The sequence below is a fragment of the Pteropus vampyrus genome, unplaced genomic scaffold, assembly GCF_000151845.1.
Source record: "Pteropus vampyrus isolate Shadow unplaced genomic scaffold, Pvam_2.0 Scaffold81, whole genome shotgun sequence".
NCBI lineage: Eukaryota > Metazoa > Chordata > Mammalia > Chiroptera > Pteropodidae > Pteropus > Pteropus vampyrus.
This window is the reverse complement of record NW_011888862.1, coordinates 418,864-439,333: the sequence shown is the minus strand read 5'-3', so window position 1 is coordinate 439,333 and position 20,470 is coordinate 418,864. Positions and strand designations below refer to the sequence as shown.

The 20,470-nt window shown below is 38.8% G+C and overlaps 1 protein-coding gene across 4 annotated transcripts in view; it reads left to right on the top strand.

Moving 5' to 3' along the window:
• MID1 (midline 1) overlaps nucleotides 1–20,470 on the top strand; it is a 582,697-nt gene that overhangs the window by 502,717 nt on the left and 59,510 nt on the right. For all 4 annotated transcript variants that reach the window (XM_023532275.1, XM_011362904.2, XM_023532276.1 and 1 more), the window contains one exon: nucleotides 10,837–10,932. In XM_023532275.1, coding sequence (XP_023388043.1) covers nucleotides 10,837–10,932 — 96 coding nt within the window. The remainder of the gene's footprint in view (nucleotides 1–10,836; nucleotides 10,933–20,470) is intronic.

The window sequence follows — 20,470 nt, the reverse complement described above, 5'->3', positions numbered from 1 at the left end:
CAGGTGGCCATCTATCAAAGAAACAGAATTTCGTGGACAAAGATGGAAGGAATGAAATGTTACCACTGTGGTTTCCATCATTGCAGATCTTTGCATTTTGCCTTTTAGATGACATAGGAGTCTCTAGTCTTCAGGACAGTGGTGTTGCCTGAGTTGACTTTTTAAAGAATCTGGATAGGGCAGTGAATCTATTTTTTTTATCAACGGAGTTCTTAAATTTTTTTCCCCTACATCTTTGCGATTTACTGTATAAAAAAAATCTTGTCGAATTGTAAACATCTATAGTCTACTTCTGTTACATTTATGGTGAAATAATTACTGTTAAAATCAGCAAACCAAATTTGTGTGATACTAATAATATTGAAAAGTGTAAGTCGAGGTAACCAGGAGTTCCTTCTGGACATGAGGAATGCTTCGATGACTCAACAAAGCATTGCCCTATATTTTCAAGTCAAAAAACCCCCTGGAATTGCTTAACAGCAATAATCAGTGTTCTCTGCTACACGCCGTTTTGTAAAGTTCCCGGGATTTCCTTTGATCAATTCACAGAAATTCACACTTCTAGCTACATCTCTATATAATTTTAGTCTTGTACTTATTATGTACACATGCTACAGGAAAAAGAAATATTCCTTTGAGTCTGTATAAACCTTAAAGTGTAAAACCAGTAAATTGACTAAATTGCTAATTTTTGTTCACTGTATCACAGATCCAACAACTTAGCAACCCGATTCCCCAATTTCGAGCAGTAATTCTTGCCTTTGGCTGCACATTAAACTCTCCTGAGGAATGTTAAAGATTCCAATCCCTGGACCTCACCCCAGTCTAAGGAATTCAGATGCTCCGGTTGGGAAATGGGTGTAGATTGAGCATGATATTTTTAGTTTCCCCAGGTGATCACAGTGTGCAGGCCCGTGTGGGAGCCATTCACCTAGTGGACGGTCATCATGTCACTTCCTCCCAAAACAAAGACAGCGGCAGTGCTACTACTACATGTAGTAGTAGCAGTGCTACTACATGTAGTAGTAGCACTGCTACTACTACATGTGGTCTGAGCAAAGGTGGTGAAGTCAGGGACGGAAGGCGTAGTAAATTCAAAGAATTCGAGATTCAAACATCTGAAACGCAAAGAAGGTTCTTCTGTCTTTGACGGTTGCTCATGCTGTCATATTGTTCTTTGATTCTCTAGAGAATTCTCTTATGTAACATTGATTTTATAAATTCTTAACAGACCAGACAGACCCACTTTGGATGGGATGGAATTTTAATCTTTTTGGAGCCAAAGACTGTAACCTCTCTTGGCTTTAATACGTTTTACACCACCCAGATTGGGGATATGAATTTTTTTCAACAATATGAACCCTTCCTGGGAATGCCACAAATTCAAGAGGAAAGCAGACCATGTATTGAATTTTAATAATCATTTTTAGCAGCTGGCCCAGAAAAGGGATATTCTTTTAAAACCTAAAAATTCGAGGGGAAACAAAGCAAATATAGTTAGTTACCTATGCAAAATTATGAGATCAAAGACTCAACTGCTTCAGCTTGAAATGTATCCAATATATTCACTTCAACCAGCATGAAGTATCTGCAGAGTGAAGTACTGTCTAGAAAAAGATTTGGTCTTCCCACAGTATATCAAAAACAAAAATGTATTTCCATTTATCATAAACATCTACCATGCGACGTTCAGGTCCGGTAAAAAATGTTTGATGGTATCAGGTAAAACACTATTGAAGTAGAAAGGCCAGAACATGTTCATTAATGAGTATCTGGCAATGTCATCATCTACTTAAGACAGAGGAAAAGGGGATAAGATCAAAATGATTCAATCTCTGAGTGACGGAGGAAGTAAAGCTTGAAGTGACATACAAACAACGTGTATGACATCCATCAATATCAGGGGATTTTATAGACATTAATTATCTAGTGTTCTAAGCACCTCCCCCCACCCCCCGCCTTGAAGTTTATTTTACGATTAAGAACAAAGGAGAATAGAATTGATGGAAGCCATCAAAGAGTAATTCTATATTCGGTGTGCACTTACAAGCCAACACTTTATACTCGTTTACAGAATGGAAAGAACTGACTATTTCTGATGCCATGACTTCTTTACTCGCTCTTCACCGTGTTCTTGCTACAGCAACCTTTATCCAATTTAACATCCTTCCTTACTCTTTCCCAGTCGGAATTTTCTGCTTCTCTCAACGAAAGTTGACAGGGGAATGTATGCAGACTTTGCATGTTACCCATGATTAATGCTATCTTTTCTTTTATGAGTTAAAAGTTGTTGAGGTAGCCAACAAAAAAATACGAAAAGGGCCTTCTCCTTTATAATTTCCGGTACCCGAATGATTGAAATTCTAGGCATATTCCTCCACTCTCATAGCATGGGTTGAAAATATTAAGTGAATTGAATTATATTGAAATTTTTAAATATTCTATATTAATAAAAAGTGTTCGGATTGAGTTTTTTTTTAAAGATGTTATTTTTTTAATGAGGCAGAAATTTTCTGTAAATGGACAGTACTCAGCTCTGTCATGGCAGCTCAGAAGCAGCAACAGACAATCCATAAACGAATGGGAGTGTCTGTGTCCCCGTAAAACTTTATGAACACAGAAATTTGAATTCCATATACTTTTCAGGTATCACAAAATTTTATCCTTTTCATTTTTTAAAGTCATATAAAAAAGTAAAGAATGTTCTTAGCTGACTAGCTATACAAAAGCAGGTGGTGGGCAGGATTTGGCCTGTGGGCTGTGGTTTGCAGACCCCTGGTTGAGAAGATTAAACATTTCCCCAGCTTGAAAGTTTTCCTTTGAGCAAAAACAAGAAACTTCTATTAGTCTGTTTTCCGACATTCCCATTATCCTTTCACCATCTCATTCTCGACTGACAAATTGGTCGCTTCTCTTGAGTCAACCTCCTGGATATGCTGTGGCAGCCCAGAGTGCCGTGTTGAGGAGGATTCAACAACCTGAACAGGGGCAAATGAGCAGAGAAAAGCAGCGGGGAGAGCTGCCAAATTGGCCTTCATGGCTCTTATACCCATGCTATAATCTTATGAGCTGCTTCCTGTATGTTCCATTGATACAAGTTGTCATTTTCTCTAAAACGTTTCTCTCCGGGCATAAATTTTGCAGTGGAGATCATTATTTTTAAGTTAGAGAGTTTCAAAGGTTCCTAGTGGTTCAGCTTCCTTCGTTCAATATTGATTCTCAAAACTGACAAATGTATTTATTCTTGGTCAGTTGCTCACCTCTCTTATTATTGGCAGAAATAGAACCCGGGATGAGGAGTGAACAAGAAGGGACCATTCACATCTCTAATATCTGTAAATTAGTAGTCGTCATTGGAGCTGCTAAAATTATAACTAAATGAATGTAACTATACTAAGATATTTATGTTCGTTAAAATTCGAAAGCTCTTCTAGACCATAAATGATATTTAAAAATTGCTCACTGCGTATTGTTGACTACCCGATTAGAATAATAAACACTGAACTCCTGATGATAAAATTTATAACTATCTGGAGCAAATTCTGTGGAATTAATGTAGAAATATCAAATAAAACCTGACAAGGTCAATACAGTATCACATATCAAAATGGCTTAAATCGTAGTCCATGCAACACTAGACTTAAATTTGCATGCGGATTGGTTTTTTATTATGTTTCTGAAGTTCCCTGGGCGACCTGTCTTGCCGGGGCATTTGCAAATGTTAACTATCACAACCGATGAGAAAAGGCATTAAAAACTAAAACCAGCATAAATCACACATATTTGTGTTCTGTCATGAGTTGAACCTGAAGATAGCCTTAAACTCCTGCAACGTAATTAAAACATCTTAAGCGTTTAGTTACATATAAAGAATTTCTGCTGTTACGCAGGTGGCATGTGTTAATACGGGTGTGTTTTCATATCAAGGATTGTGATTAAAGTTTCTCAGAAGAAAATACACTGATTGTGGCACTCAACGTGTTCATATCCTGATCATGCTGGAGTGGTGGTGTTGGGTGTCGAGACTACGAACACAGTTCCTGAATGTCGCTGTGAATATTATAGAGTGAAACAAGCCAGATCTGTGTTTGCCTTGAAAGGTATCCAGACTTAATATTATACTTTAAAGACATTCTGAAGCATTGACTTCGGAATAAGAGCAAACATTCTTTAAGGCCTAGACAAACCCGAAAGGAATTACTGAAATCTCCTGTTTCAGGCATACATTTTAATAGTAGTGCTCAGTGACAAGTCGTTAATTCCCTGCAACCTGACTCTTAGGTATAGGTCTCCAAAGGCTAAAATTAGGGTTATTTGGTCTGCTTACCTTGTTATTTGATTGGGTATCAGCGTATGTAGAAGTACAAAGCTCATCTGTTAAGTCGAATTTACTATTCTCAGCTGGCGTCCATATCCATGCCTAAAGGCTCATATTGAGATTGGTGTACAATCAGCTGTCCTGCCATGGATTGTTAAATTATCAGTTCGAATAAGCCTCACTGAGAACTACACAGATGTGTATGCATTAAGAACAAAAATTATAGGAAAAATCAATCATCTTTTCTGCGTAAAGTATACAGGGGAGCCTCCTTCTTTATGCACCATGTATTTTACAACTTGTCTTTCACAAATTTGACTTGTACCCAGTCTTTTGCTTAATATTCAGAAGCCAAATCTGCCTCCTTGCATCTTTATCTTTATAAGGATCATCTTTAGTTACTTATAGTTCTCCTCTTTGGTGGTGGTGGGAGGGGCGTGTTGAATTCCGTCAAACAGCTACCCACTTACAAAAGCCTCATCCTTACCACATCTTTTTCCTTCATAAAGTAAGAGTACTGTGGGGGGAAAACTGATGAAGAGGTAATGAAGTAAGGAGAGGAGCATTTTGACTTTGGTTTTATTTTATTTTATTTTTTCATTTATTTTATTAGTTTCAAGTATATAGTACCTTGGTTAGACATTTTTATGGTTTATGAAATGATCCCCCTAATTGCTCTTTCTCTCCTCTGACTCTACACCCAGCCAATACATTACTGCTGACTGCATTCCCTATGCCATGCTCCCCATCCCCGTGACCATCTATCGACTACTCATTTGTACTTCTTGAACCCTTCACCCCTTTCTCCCAGTCCCAATCCCCCTTCCCCTCTGGCCACATCAGATTGTCCTCTATATTTGTGAGTCTTTTTTTGATTAGTTTGTTCTTTTTGTTCCTTAGATTCTGCATATAAGCGAAATCATATGGTATTGATCTTTCTCTGTCTGACTTATGTCACTCAGCATAATAACCTCTAGGTCCACTTATGTCATTGCAAATGGTAGGATTTCATTTTTTTATGGCTGAGTATGTTCCATTGTGTATATGAACCATAACGTCTTTATCCAATCGTCTGTTGATGGGCATTTAGGTTGCTTCCATATCTTGGTTATTGTAAATTGTGCTGCCACGAACATTGGGGTGCATTAGATAGAATTTGAAATAGATGAGTTAATCATAATTGCTAGACTAATTATATAAACCCATGTTTATAAAATTTTGTTCAACAATGTAGAAGTTGTCTTCCCAGAAATCTTGTGGTCCGATGGACTTATATAATATTTAGAATGTTTCTAAACTGTCAAGCCCCTGTTCTTGGGTTCAGAGTCCATACTACCAATGAGAAAAGGGTAGAAGGCATTGCTTTAACAATCTGTAGTAGTTCTTAAATGAATTAACTAGTTAGTTGATTTTACTACATTAGATTTCAGAAGGATTGTCCAATGAATATTCAGTTTTCATGCTAATTGTTCCCACAATGACTGTTCGAGGATTTATCATGGGACAGGACTAAGTGGTGATAGGTATACAGCAGGTACTGAATATATGCTATGGTTTCGTTATATCTCTCCTTGGTCATAGAATTATTTCCTGCCATGCAGATGAATTCCAGAGGGAAGAGCATGTGCCTTGGCCAGGGAAGGAGCTTGGCCTGCAAACCAAATGTCACTTACCATCTGTTTTTGTAAATAAAGTTTTATTGGAAAACAGCCCTGCCAACCATTTACAATTTGTCTATGGCTGCTTTCTCACTAAAACAGCAGCAGAATTGAGTGACTGTGACAGCATGTAGCCAACAAAGCCTAAAATATTTGCTACCTGGCCCTTTACGGAAAAAGTTTGCTGGGCCCCGTTCTAGACTCTGATGCTGTGCTGTCCAATAATGTAGCCAGTAGCTGCATATAGCAGCCAAGTGTTTGAAATGTGGCCGATGGAACCTGAAATGTGTTATGTGTGTAAAACACATACCATATTCCAAAGACTTAGTAAAAAGAAAAAAAGAGAATGTAAAACAGCTCATCAGTTTTTAGATATTTATTGCATGTTGAAATAATAATATTTTGGATTATTGAGTTAAGTAAAGTGTATTAGTAGAATTAATTTTACCTGTTTCTTTTTTCTTTTTTTTTTAACATGACTATTAGAAAATTTAAAATTGACTTACGTTTGTGGCTGACATTATGGTTCCAGTGACAGTTCTGGTTTAGAGCCTGGAATTTGGAAGCTATGTGACCTCTAGAAAAAGATAGAGGGAAAATGAGAGAAGAGAAAACAATCTCTTATATTTGCAAATATCTTTCGAAAGCAAGAAAATCTTCTATTTGGCTATTCCTCGTAAGAAGGAATACTTAAAAATAATGGATTAGGATGCCTGTGGACAAAGTTTTACTTGAGTCCTCCCAGAAGAAGACCCTGACTCAGAATTTAAATTGGGAGGAGATCTGGGAAGCATCTGTAGGGGGAAAAGGAAGCGGGACAGGAGGAAAGGAGAGAGGGTGTGGTCATGAGCAGGGTGTTGCCGTGAGCACCTGGGCTCCTCCCAGTGAGGCTCCCTGGGAGATTTGATGGAACATGACTCAGAGTGAGTGGTCCCACCCAGGAAGTGAGGAACCTGAACCTGAGCTGTTTATCTACCAACTGCAAGTAGTTGCTGGTCGAGGGATGCTCTTGGGGGCATCAGCCTCCTCTTGTTCTCAGCGCCCCAGCCTGCCCTGCCTGGGGCCAGACGAAGCCCAGGAACTGAAAGGAACAAGTGCTTGCAGCAAAAAGCCATCACCAAGCTTGAGAATGTGACTGCCTGAGGCATGATGTTAGGCCCTTATAGTGTCTGGTACTTACACCAAACTGAATGTCTTATCCTGGAATTCATGGTTTCAACAAACATTTGTACTGTCCCTGATGTAGGTGTTCATTTTCTCCTCTGATCTTAACGATCGCACAGATAGGTAGATTTATCATTATCCACACATTATGGATGGGAAAACTGAGCCCAAGAGTCATTTGTTTAGGAGACTTCAGCTGGGATGGTAGGCCCAGTCTCCTTACTCCACATGTGTGGTCACTCATGCCTGAATCCTTGGATCTCTACAGAGCTCAGCTCTATAAGGAGATGTAAATATAGTGACATTTTTTAGGTGAGAACAGGAAACAAAACTTTGAGGGGTACTCTGTAGAATTCCTTAGATATCCATAGGGAAGTAGATACTTACATTCACTTGCTCCCAAGATTCTTATGCCAAAAAATATTATCTCTCTTTTGCACAAAGCACAGTCAAAATCCAGAGGTTATAGGACCTGCCGACTGCCACACAGGATGTTAGTTATACAGCTAAATTCTAGAAAACTTCACAGAAGTCCCCGTAGTGGAAGCTGATGGACGCATGGTTCGTTGAGGACTGCATTCTGTTACCTTTCCATTACCTGGGCTCTCTTCAAAAGTGCTGTCAGTCCCTTTGGTATTCCTTGGAAACAGTCCCTCTCCCAGCTTCTTTTCCCTTTATGATACTTCTGACTCAGTAGTCTTTGTGGACTTCAGTAACACTTGAACTATTTAAATTTGAATAACCCCAAAGGATCTGGATAGGTCGACATATTTAAACCGCAGGCTTTAGTCTACATATTAGTTGATTAAAAACACATTTTATACATGATATATACTTAATAAAGGGAGGGGTAAGCAAGCAGGTGTTTTGTAAAATCTAAATGTGTTAGGCTATATGTATTTGGCTCTCTTTTGCTGACTAGCTTTAGAAAAGTCATACCTATGACAATTGAACTATAAACAGTTAGATGATGTATTTCCCTAGAAATTTCCTGCTGCGAAAGGTCAGCCAAAAAGAAAAGTAAGAGGATCCTCTAAGATTAACATACCAAAAGAAGTTGACAAATATACCATAAAGTAGTCGTATCTAAGTCAAGTACACTGACTAATGGAATGCCTCAAAATTATTCTCTAGTCTCTGATAATAAAGTGATTAGTGGTTGCAATTTATTTAATCCAAAGAGTAAGAAAACTTATGGCTTTTTTTGTTCTTATTAAAAGCTTTGAAAGCAGGTTTTTCTTTGGAGCAAATATGAGCTCATTAAGTTGCATCTAAATCACTCTGATTCATTCTTCGACTTTTTGATGTATCTCACCCTTTAACTGAGAAACGGTCATTTTTCTCCTTTAAAATATTTATATTTGAAATGCTTTGAGTGTTTCAAAGCCAAAATTTAAGACTTCTTATTGGTCTTTAAGTCCAGATGAAACATGCACAAAACCTCCCTCTGAAATATTTTTAAATGAATTTTAAAGATAAGAACCAAGCTTAAACATAAGTGGAAGGCCTCCAAAGACTGGACATGAAAGAAAAATGCAGAATGGTGAGTTGAGGCTGAAGCTGGGCTGCTCGTGAGAAATGCAGGTGAGGCGGGCCAGCAAAGGAACACGGTGGGGCGTATCATCCCACATGTGTCAGGAGCCTCAGACTGCCCTGTATACGTGAGGCCAGCACTCCTCATCTACACACAGCTCTCAGAGGGTACCTCCCACCTTCTCTGGAATTGGAGCCAGGCAGAATTCTCATGGAAGGAAGGAGAGGCACTGAGCCAAATCAAGATCTGTGCTTCCATGGCATGTCGGTGTCTTGTGGGAGTTTCCCCTCTGGGGAAACAACCTCAGGCCCTAACAGGAGAGTGGGAACCTCAACTGGCTGGGCTATGTCCATCCCCAAATCACAACATAGGGAACAAAGTTCACATCAGATGAGCTGTCACACAAAAATTATAAGACACGAGGTAAAATAAGATTCTTGGGAAATGTTATGCAAACACGGGAAGATAAGACTCGCCTTTTCTCAAAAGAGCTTAAGAGTAAATATGTTTAGTTTTCTCGAAATCATGAAGGAGAGAATTGCATCTTGGGAACAGGCACAGAAAGTAATTCAACAAGAAATAGATGTGATGAAGAACATAGTAGAAATGAAAAATGTGGTCATTGAAAGAAAGAAATTAGTTAACAGGATTAAGCACCAGATTAATTAATAAGCATAAGTTTTTAAAGATGACCAAAGAGATTTCTGCTTCTGACTTATATATTATAAGTGTGAAATAAAAGTGATTCTTTTCCTGAATATACCTTTTTAAATTTAAAATGTGGGAAAGCAGAAAGAGTAAACATTTTCAGAAATACATTTCACAGCATAATGAACTATCATCACCTTTATGAAATGGTTACTTTTCAAAATCCTTCTCATGCTCTTTTCAAATCTTTTTTCTCAGATGGCGTTATAAATCCTAGCGCTATTTTCTTTTCCATGAAATTTCCTTTCGTTTCGTATCTTCATTGTATTTGTGGAATCGTCTATATGTCAACACGTAGGTGCCCTGATCTTTGCCCTCTCACACCCCCCTTTTCTTGGTATATGACATCGTTCTATTCCCTGCCCATAGAATACACTTCTCTGTGCTCACCTCCCCCTCCATTCCATCTTCCCAAGAAATTCCCACTCTGGTTCACCAGAAGCTCCCTGCTCATCTTTCTAGCCTCATTGGAAAGACTGTGTCCTTTTGGAAATCTTCTCCAGGCATCCCTGGCTCTTTCCCTTCTCTGTTTCCAGCATCTTTCTCCTAGTTGCATTACCATCTCTTTGTGGACAGGAAGTGCATATTTTTATTTGTTTCTCCAGTTTCTCTCTCGGAGTCTGGCATATAGTAGAAGCTCGATACATACTCATGAATGGATAAATAAATGAATGAATGGTATAAATGAAGAGCATACAAAATGAGAAAGAATGGAGATCCCTTAATGAACCTTACCCAGAACAGAGGGTTATTGTGGTTGAAAATAAGATTTAATGGTCATTGTGGAAAACTTTAAATTTCATATGCTAAAATAATAGGGACTAATTCTAGATTCTTAAGCAGGATAGTGATATGAAAACTGTAGCATTCAAGGACATTTGATCTGGCATCGATAGGTCGATAGGCAAAGAATAAAAGCACACACAGTTAAATACACTATGAGTGAATCAATGTGTGTGATGAGGACTTCATATAAATGCCTATAAAATGGTCATAATGTCAGCGATAGCTCGACGATTCATACCTTCCTCCAAGGGACTGATGCTCAGGCAGCCCACAAGATGGTAAATCCTAAAAATGTAATAGTTGATTTGATATGGGAATATATTCTTTATATTATTGCCATTTCTGATTCAGGTAAAAGAATAGAAAGTGTATTACCTCCTTTCTCCCTAGTTCATGACCTAGAAGTAACCTATAACCAATTATTCGGTTAAATATGCCCGAGTTAGTGCATGAAGCAGGAACAAAAATAATGAAATTTGAACATTTTGAAAACGTTCTTCTAAATGTGACTTTTCAAAATCCAGTTTAAATCAATAAATACTTGAAACTGCATAGATCTCATTGAGGTTTCTGAAAAAGACGACGTTTTTCCTGAGTATGAGTAATTTTGTATATAGTAAAGTATTAAAAGTATGCAGAATAATATTTTCCCTCTCTTCTTTGAACAGCAAAACTTAGAGAGCAACCTCACCAACCTTATTAAGAGGAACACAGAACTGGAGACCCTTTTGGCTAAACTCATTCAAACCTGTCAACATGTTGAGGTGAGTATCTCTGTGTGGTATGTTTCACGTGAAAACTGCTACATTACAGTTTTTGTATCCTCACCCTTTATATTTTTAAAACAGGAACCTTCCTAAAATTAGGTCTTTTGCAGACGCTGAATATATAAGGTGGATGAAGTTGGAAGGAACTAGAATCCCATCTTCTGCTTTGTCCTGCCCCCTCCACTCCCACCCCAGCTCTCCCTGATGCAGCTCAACTGTGCCTCCCTAATACTGTAGATTTTAATCACCCTTACAAAGAACAGTAAGAAAACAAAAACAAACAAAATAAAACAACACATTTAAAAGGCGTCGTATTGGCTGCCGTAACAAATTGCCACAAACTTGGACGGTGTAAAACAACAGAATTTATTCTCTCGTAGTTCTGGAGGCCCGAAGTCTGAAATCAAGGTGTCAGTAGGGCCTTGCTCCCTCTGGAGGTGCTAAGGGAGCATCTTTCCTGCCTCTTCCCACCCTCTAGTGGTTCCAGGAAATTCTTGGAGTTCCCTAGCTTGTCACTGCAGCACTGTCATCTCCGCCTCTGTCCTCACATGGCCTTCTCCCTGCGTGTCTCTGTCCAAATAGCCTTCTTCCCATAAGGACACCAGTCTTTGGATTAGAGGCCACCCTACACCAGTATGAACTCACTTTAATATGATTACAGCTGCAAAGACCTTGTTTCCAAATATGGTCACATTCACAGGTACCAGGGATTAGGCCTGGGAGACGTATCTTTTGGGGGGACACGATTCAGGTCACTACACTTCAGGTGTATATTAAATGCTGCATCTAGGTTGTCAGGTATGTTTCCATGAAATCGACCCCAGTTGCGACATGTTGGGATCGAAGAGTGTACAGCCAGCGGTGACAGAAAGGGCACGTTGCAGAACCCAGATCTTTCTAACCCCCTGCTTTGAGTGGAGTCGCTTTTGGCAGTGTCTCTCCAGAGAACATGCTGAGCCTTGTTGATTGAACAACATTGTAAATAAGAGTGAACAAGCATAATGTTTTCATTATTGTAGGGTTAAGCGAATACGTATTACAGGAATAAATGGATGAACAAAATATCCATTTTGTTCCAGGGGCTATATATTATTTTTATGATGTGATGGCATTTGATGTTTAGGACAATAAGAAAGAATTATTTCTCTTCAGTTAAAAAAAAAAAATACCTGTGTTTTATGGGGAAATCTTACAAATGCTTTATGGATTGGGTGATTATTTCATTCAATTTTAGCTAGTTACTTCTTAGAGCATTACTGTCTGGTTTCCATTATGGCCTGTGATGATTTCAGAACAACTGTCTTGTTCCTAATGCAATATTAATATGACTTGAATTTACAAAATGCTAGTCATCCGAACGTGTAAAATTACATTCTAAAATGTTCAGAAATTTCTGGCGATAAATAGATGTGTTATTCAAGAAATTTATAAGCAGATTTCATGTCATTTCAAAAGATGAGATATTTACTTGAGATATAGGCTTTTAAAATAAAGCTATTGCGGAGTCGATTGTACCAGACTTGCAAATAGGCACATACGTGCCATTAGGATACTGTGATAAGTTTGCATGGTGACAGATGATTACTAGAATTAGTGGGGTGACCACATTGTAAGGGATAAAAATGTCGAATCACTATATTGTACACCTGAAATTAATATATCCAATATAAAAGTATATGCCAACTAAAATTAAGTTATTCTGGACAAGGAGTAAAGAATATTCATTCCTTTCACTATCGTTTTTGTATATATCCTGTGGAATGGAAAGATGTTTATGGGTGAGTAGATTTGGTACCTGGGAAATTTGTTCTAGATAAAAATTAAGAAAATTACAAGCAGAAAAATAATGATACTAGCAGTACCTATTTTGACATGTGTTCCCTTAATTGTAATTATTAATATTCTCAAAGTACAATTTTCAAGAAATTCAGCACCCAATTCTCATATAATAATCAAATGAACCTACATTGAAGATTTACTTACTCATTGATGAAGGAACCAGCAAGATGATAAAGCTGGCTTTAAGGAAGACAACAGAAACCGATACATACAAACTTTGGGGAAAGGGGGTTGGTAGAGGGGAAAGAATGCTGGAATAAGAGAGCTGAATTAGATGCAAAAATGGTTAGTGACCTGAAGAGCAATAAAATCATAACATTTGGACAAAATAAGTTGCCTGTTCTCAGTTTTCTCTAGCTTAACATTTAAGTTTGCAGAGAGACTAAGCCCTAATCAATGATGACTAGAAAGTCAATCTCTGTTATATCCCATCCTAGAAAGTCAGATGACACTTGCTTAGGCTGGCTTGATGGAGTGTGTTCTAGTATGACACCAAAAGTGCTCACAGCCTTGTTTTTGCCTTGTTTCTGGACGCTGTTAATCTATGAGCTGTGTGTACTCAATGAGTATTTCTGCACGAGGGTGTAAATTTTTGCCTTTGGTCAGTTATGTTGGTTTGTTAACGTGCCATGCTAGTTCGTTCATTCCATTAGTGTGTATGGAGCATCCACTGTGTGTGTTGCTCTGCGCTGGGTGCCAAGGACCCTGCCCACAGGGAGCTTACTATCTTGACTAAGACAAAAGAGCAACTAGATACATACAAAATAAAAAACTGCCATAAGAAAGGTGTGGATTAAATACTTGGGACTTTCAGAGAAGTGAGGAATTTCTTCCAGCTGGGGATGGGGGGAGATAGCGCACAATCCGAGCCTGCCTTCGAGGGTCGGTACCATTTGGGCGTATGGAGGGACGGGAAGGGCACAGCTCGCAGGGTAAACCAACGCATGGAGACGGAAAAATGAAGAATGAACGTACACAAAGCAAGTAGTTCATTCTGTAGCAACAGAAGGTGTGTGAGGGGGAATAAGCGGAAAGTGGCTTTGGAGAGATGAGCTCAGGATGGACTTTAATATTGTTTCTGAGTTTGAACTTTATTTGGTCTTGAAGGTTTTAGTGAGGGTTTGAGGAACACAAAGCCCTGTGTAATTTTCAGTTGCAATCAGCATTCCTACCTTTTTTCAGGAAATGATATTTTTGGTTATTGGGAAAATAATATGGCTATCTTAGTGCAAAACGATCTCGTGTCCAAGGGAAAGTGTCACAGCTCTAGTAAACTCCCCAAAGGTAGTAGAATTTACTAGGCACCAGCATGATAGTCTTTTAAATCAGTGCAGTAGAATTTCCTGGTTCACATCCTAGACCATATTTCTTCCTTTTCCTCTTCCTGAAGGTGCCCTTGTATTCGGGTCTGAGCATTCCTGGGGAAAATAATCCCCATGCCAGCCGAAGCTAAAAAACACGAAGCACAGAGGCAGCTCTCAATTGTTGTAAATGAAATCAATGAGTTCCCACGGAATCCTGAGGAAATGCCACATCCTTATAAGTCCACACCTCCTTCCTGGGATTCACTTCTGCTTTTCTTTAGAATGAAAAGGGTTTGAAGGTCTCCCCCTCCCCATCCCCATTGTTTTCATAACTTGTTTGTAAAATGGGGGTAAGCAAATGAAATGGCTTTTTGATAGTAAGTACCAAATCTTTTTAAAACTAGAGTATGGAGGGTATGAAGGCCAAGGCACTTTAGGACTCAGGAGGTAGAGGCATTGAAAGAAATATCAGCGAGACTCCCAAGAAATGTTTCTGTCATCTGGTGGCTGGGATTGTAAAAGCCAGTGGGTTTGGAGCCAGTTATATATGGGGTGTAGGACAAGCCTATGAGAAGTGATCAAAGTTTGGGTCAGCCGCAGGGCTTAACACTTCTAGAACAAATAGGGATTATTCCTCTTCATCATCTTATCCTCCATTTCTTTTAAAAAATCAGAGGACCTAGTTTCTTAGTTAAGCGAATACTTAGGATCACTGATGGGAGTCAAATTCTCCACATATTCCGAGAATCAAGTTCTCTCACGGGGATTATAACGCCTGGACACACAATTGATGTTCATCGTGAAATTACCACCAGTGACCAATGACTAAATCCATAGTGAAATGGTAAAGAAAAACTGCAGAAGGGTGACGAATTGCGATAGCAGTCTGGGGAAGACAAGAGCTCAGCTGACCTCACGGTCCTTGCCCAGGCTCATCCTAGAAGGGCATCCTCTAAGCCAGCATCCGTGAAAGTCCCGGCATTAGCCCTTTTGGCTTATTTTGCCTTGTTCGTAAACACGATTTTTTAAAAAATTTCCTTTTGCCATTGTGTTCATACTGTTTTTTTTTTTTTATGCCAGTTTATTATTTTTTTCATACTATATATACATAATTTTTGTAAACATTTTCTTTTTTTATTTTCCCCCTCCGCCTCCCTTCTGGTAACCGCTAGTCCATTGTCTATGTCCATGAGTCTCTTTTTGTTCTATTCATTTGTTCCTTTTAGGTTTATATCCCACATATGTGATATGTGATTTTCAGTCTTTTCTGTCTGACTTATTTCACTTCGTATGATTATTTCAAGGTCCATCCATGTTGTTGCAAATGGCAGTATTTCATCTCTTCTTGTGGCTGAGTCATATTTCATTGGATATATGTACCACAGCTTCTTTAGCCAATCATCTATCGTAGGACACTTCGGTTGCCTCCATGTCCTGGCCACTGTGAATAATGCTGCCTGGAAAGTTTGCTCCCTTACTGGCTTTTTTCTGAGTTTTTCTCGTGTTAGGTGACTCGTGGAGTGACAAACTTCTTGTAGAAAAATGAAGTGCCATTTAATTCAATTTTTGCTCAGATGTTGAGAGAGAAGAGGGTGATGTGTTATGGCGGCTTGTAAGAAATGGTAAAAATTGATTCGAGAAAACAGACAGGGTCTCTAAAAGACTTTTTCAGTCATGCACCAAGCCCTAAAAGCATTCAGTTGTAAACTTTGAAACAAGGAAAAAATCGCTGGGTTAAAAAGGAAAATGAACTTTTATGTTTAAGTTAATTTTGTTGTGCAGTTTTATGTCAAAGCATTCTCTCTCTATGGAGACCTTGGCAATTGCTTCATCTAGAACCACTGGATGAAGATTAGCTCCCAAACACCAGTGCTGTTCGTGTCTTCTGGACAGATGTCTGATCTTGGATGATGTGTATCCTGCCAACCTGAATGTCCATAGTCGTAATCCATCGTCACTTGTAGATAAGGGTTAGATTCCCACCCCATTTGAGCCTTTGTAAGAAAGCTCTCAAGGTCTAATTAGAGTCAGATTCTGGGCCTCATAAAACTCAGGTAACCCACAGTCATTTCTAGCTTTCTGTGTAAATGGCTCTAGAAGGATGATAATGCGACAGTGCAAATCTGCTGGCATTCAGAAACTGGATTATGATGAACCACTGTGGTAAAAGCCGATCTCCCAAGTTCAAGTGTTAGGCTTCCTAGGGCAAAGGAGAAGAAGAACTCTTGGGCTGCACAGAAATTCAGAAATTCATCTTCTCTGGAGAAGATTCATGTTTTGACTCCTGCGTGCGCATAATGGCTGTGTATCCAGTTTACTCCAAGTTTGCTAAAACTGACAACTCATGAAACAAATTTAGCTTTTCTCATTGGAGATTAAATTTAACCGTTTATTTAAGTTGTCTGTAACACATACTGGAATGTCTCCCCTTAGACATTCCTGTTACCTTCTTAGGTTATATTCATGAGGAATAATGAGAAGACATCAGTAGAAAGTCTTCTAGGATTTTAGAATAAGAGATTAATCTGATGAATGAATGAATATAAGACTTAGTTTAGTATTCCTTTCAGAATAGCACTTTCAAGTTTCAACTTTGAAACTTTTTTTTTAAACGGGATCCAAACTAGGCATCCAAATTAGGCATTTCATTATCTGCTAATCTGTCCAGTTCGGATGTAGTGAACAGTTTTGTCATATTCAGAATCCGACCAGGTGGCTCAGATTGGAGTATGATTACATCTACACGTCTCTGAAGAGAGTCCTTCTGACATATTCGAATTTAGTAATGCATATTTCCAAGGCTAATACTTAGATGTGAAATCATTGGCCTTCATTGGGAGCCCAGTGAATGAGCTGTAGGAACGAAAAGAGAAGACATGATTTTATTGATGGATCTTAATGTAGTTTCTCCCCATAATACAGGAATTCTTGATCACATCTCCCTTACCCTATCCCACACACAACCTCCTTGTCTTGAAATATTTAGATGTTTGACTAGAACAGCAGGGACGTGTTTCTGGCATGATATAAAAAACAGTAAGAATGGGTTGTGACAAGTTTAAAAAATGAATGGCCCTCGTAGTTCTAACTCAGTTTTCACATGAGATGGTGGTGGTTGGATAGATTCTGGTGAGATAGTCAGAGGTGCAAGACGAATGACCCCAGGCGAGAAGGTGACTGTCAGGTAGAAGATTGGGTCCCATTATTGCCCCTATGCGCGCCATTCACAGACGAACATGATCCCAACCATTCATCATTTTGCTACTGAACCAACTTTCTTTTCTGGTTCTTAATATCTAGTTTAAATGATTTTTCTCAATAAATGAATATGAAATTGCTTTTTATGGTAATCAAGATGAAAAATTATCTTTCTTACAGATTGTGAGAAAAATGGGACACATCATCTTTTACCTTCATTTGATTGACTTCTATTTTTAATGGCTGAATGTTGTAGGGAAAAACTGAAGAGCTTTGTTCTAATTTTGAAATTCCCCAGCAAAATAATTGAGTCATGCATATGAAATGTTCGTTAACAAGAGCACAATTGTAGCACTGGTTATTTTTGTTTGAAACAGAAAGATGAAATTTTAAATTCAGCTATTTAAAAAGCCCGAGGCTACCACTGAATGTAAAGGGCTTTCAGTGAGGAGCAGCACAAATAAAGATTTTTACAACCGCTGAGTTAACTTCCCAGCCTAGGAATTGATGATAAAGTTTTTACTATGCTTTTAAAAGTATTTTCAGTAGATATAACATCAAGTTCATATATAGGAGGTGATGAAAACTATCATAGTAGCCTGATTCTCTGACTAAGCAAGCTCCAATTATCAGGCTGTGATAAAGTCCGAGGAAGCCTTCCATCTGTTTATATAGGTTGGGAAGATGGTGCCTCGCTTATCCCTGCAGGTGTTAGAAGCAGACGATTGCTGTATCAAGTGGTTAGAGATCCACAACAAGGTATAGCAAAAGTGGTATGACTTATGTAAATGTACACAAAAAACAAAGACCTGTTCCTATCATCACTTCCTACCATCACCTGTTGAGGTGAATGACATTCAGTGACCATAGGAATATGACTCGAAGCCAGATGTAACAAGAATCAGCCAGTAAAGAAATGGATTGAATTCAATTAAGCAGTAAGGCAACTGGAGTGATAATTGAATGTCACATACCCAAACCAGGTGATATAGTTGAAAGAGATCATTAAAAAGTTAGATTCCTAGGGGAATTCTCATGGCAAGAAATAATTTCATGTCCTAGGGAATTGGAAACCCTGTCCAACCCACCATAACAGGGGCCTGATGAGAATACCTCGCTGGTACCAGTAGAACCAGTGAGCCTTCAGGTCTTGTGAATTATTCTCAAATCTTTGGCCATTAATCCTTGACCTAGTAACCACAAGTTCTTTGAGATGACCAGTTTGCTTCCTTTTGCAAAAACAAAAAAAAGTTCTTTTTTCCCTCCTCCCCAAGAAGTTTGAGAATTATGTATAAAGATGAAGACCCAAATAACATCCATACAATCAATATTTTGTGTTCCAATTTAGGACTAAAACTGTATTTTAAGGATTTGTAGCATTTAAAACGATATGACATTACAGAAATTTGCCTAAATTTGTATTTTAGGACTAAAATTGTATTTTAAGGATTTGTAGCATTTAAAACGATATGACATTACAGAAATTTGACAGGTTAGCTTTGAGATTTCAATCTGAAACATGTAATTTATTAGACCTGTGATTTTAAGTTGTAAGCATAAAATAGTTTGTTTCAAACCAAAATCGCAAGGTTCAAGAAAACTTGAGTTTCACTACATTTCGAAGTTTAATTTTTTAGATTTCTAAGATCTACGTAAGAACTTGAGAAGATTTACATTGTTAGGGTTTTATTTTTACCCCGTTAGGCATTTAGAGTTCTTACAAAGTCAGTTGAATATGTTACATTTATAAATGCAATTTAGAATGTTACAGGAATTTGGTGATGAAAATCTGATTAATGATTACCCATGGGGGTGAGAAATGACTGGAAGAGGGGCTCGAAGGTACTTTTTGAGGTGACAGAAATATTTTATATCTTGTTTAAGCTTTTGGTTATGTGAGTTATCAAAATCCATTGAATTGTCCCTTAAGATTTATGCATTTCCCTCTATGTAAATGTTACCTCAAAGAAATCTGTACAGGAACTTAATCAACTAATTTATAGATGAAATTGGTTGTTTAATGGAGTTGACTCTGTTTAACTTGAGTTAATCAAACATTGTTTCAAGGACCCCTGAGAGTGATTATTCATGGTTTTATAAAATTTCTTGGCTTTATAAGTAGAAGAATGAGATTCATAATTTGAAATTAAAACTTAAGGAAGATTAATAGTGATTTGTCGATATATAGGTAACAGTCCCTGGGCAAAAATCCTCATGGTCTTTAAGTGCATGTGTGTTCCCTCTCCCGGTTGGTTGGACTCCTTGAGAAGCAGGACAGTATCTTCCTTTCCTAGTATCTCCCGCATTTAGCACACAGCACATGGCTACTGATGAGAAAATGAGACTCTCCCAGGCAGACTAACTGCCTCTTTCTGTCTTCCCTCTGTCGCTAGCACCTTTGCATAGATCAGCACGTCCGATAAATTCTCATCCTGAAGGACAGAGGACCCTTCTCGAGCAGCCTGTGCACAGGATAGTCTCTCCGATGGCATATCTCAGCAGCCACAAATCCCTGGAGGCAGTATCAGAGGGGTGGTGCACACGGGGAGCTCCACCCAGCATGAAGTGGTGTCGCTGGATGAGGGCTGAGAGGATGGGGTTGACAGAGGGAGGTGAAGGATGCGATCTGTCTATTGGGTCGTTGCTGAGCCCTGCAGGGAGGTCACAGTGGGTCTTTCCCACCCCCTCATTGTAAACCTATCTTTTGCCTTTTGACTCTCTAGGATACCCTTTCCATCCCTTTTGGTTTATAAAAGAAAAATGACCAAATAGCCACTTTGAATCAAGTTGGGGGAACACTTTTAAATGCTTTCGCGTGTGTAGGATGGCTAATCGACCTAGGTCTAAAAATGTCTTAGAAGGTGACGTTTTCAATATCAGACTCTCTGGATCCCCAAGCACACGCACGCGCACACACGCACTCACACACTCACACACTCACACACTCACACACACCACGACGTCAAAATCAGCAACTGACAGACATTTGAATTCTGTTTTTTCTTTTCTCTTCTAGGCCAGGTTAGATTCGCTTTTCACTGTCCTTTTGGCAAAGCCCGTCTTGTAGAGTACCAGCTTCCCTCCCACCTCCCCTCCCACTGCCCTTGTAACTTTCACCAGGGCTACTACCACAATTTCCGAAGAAAACCCGAGGAAAGCAAGTAAACACGGATAGCTTCCATGGGAGATGGTGC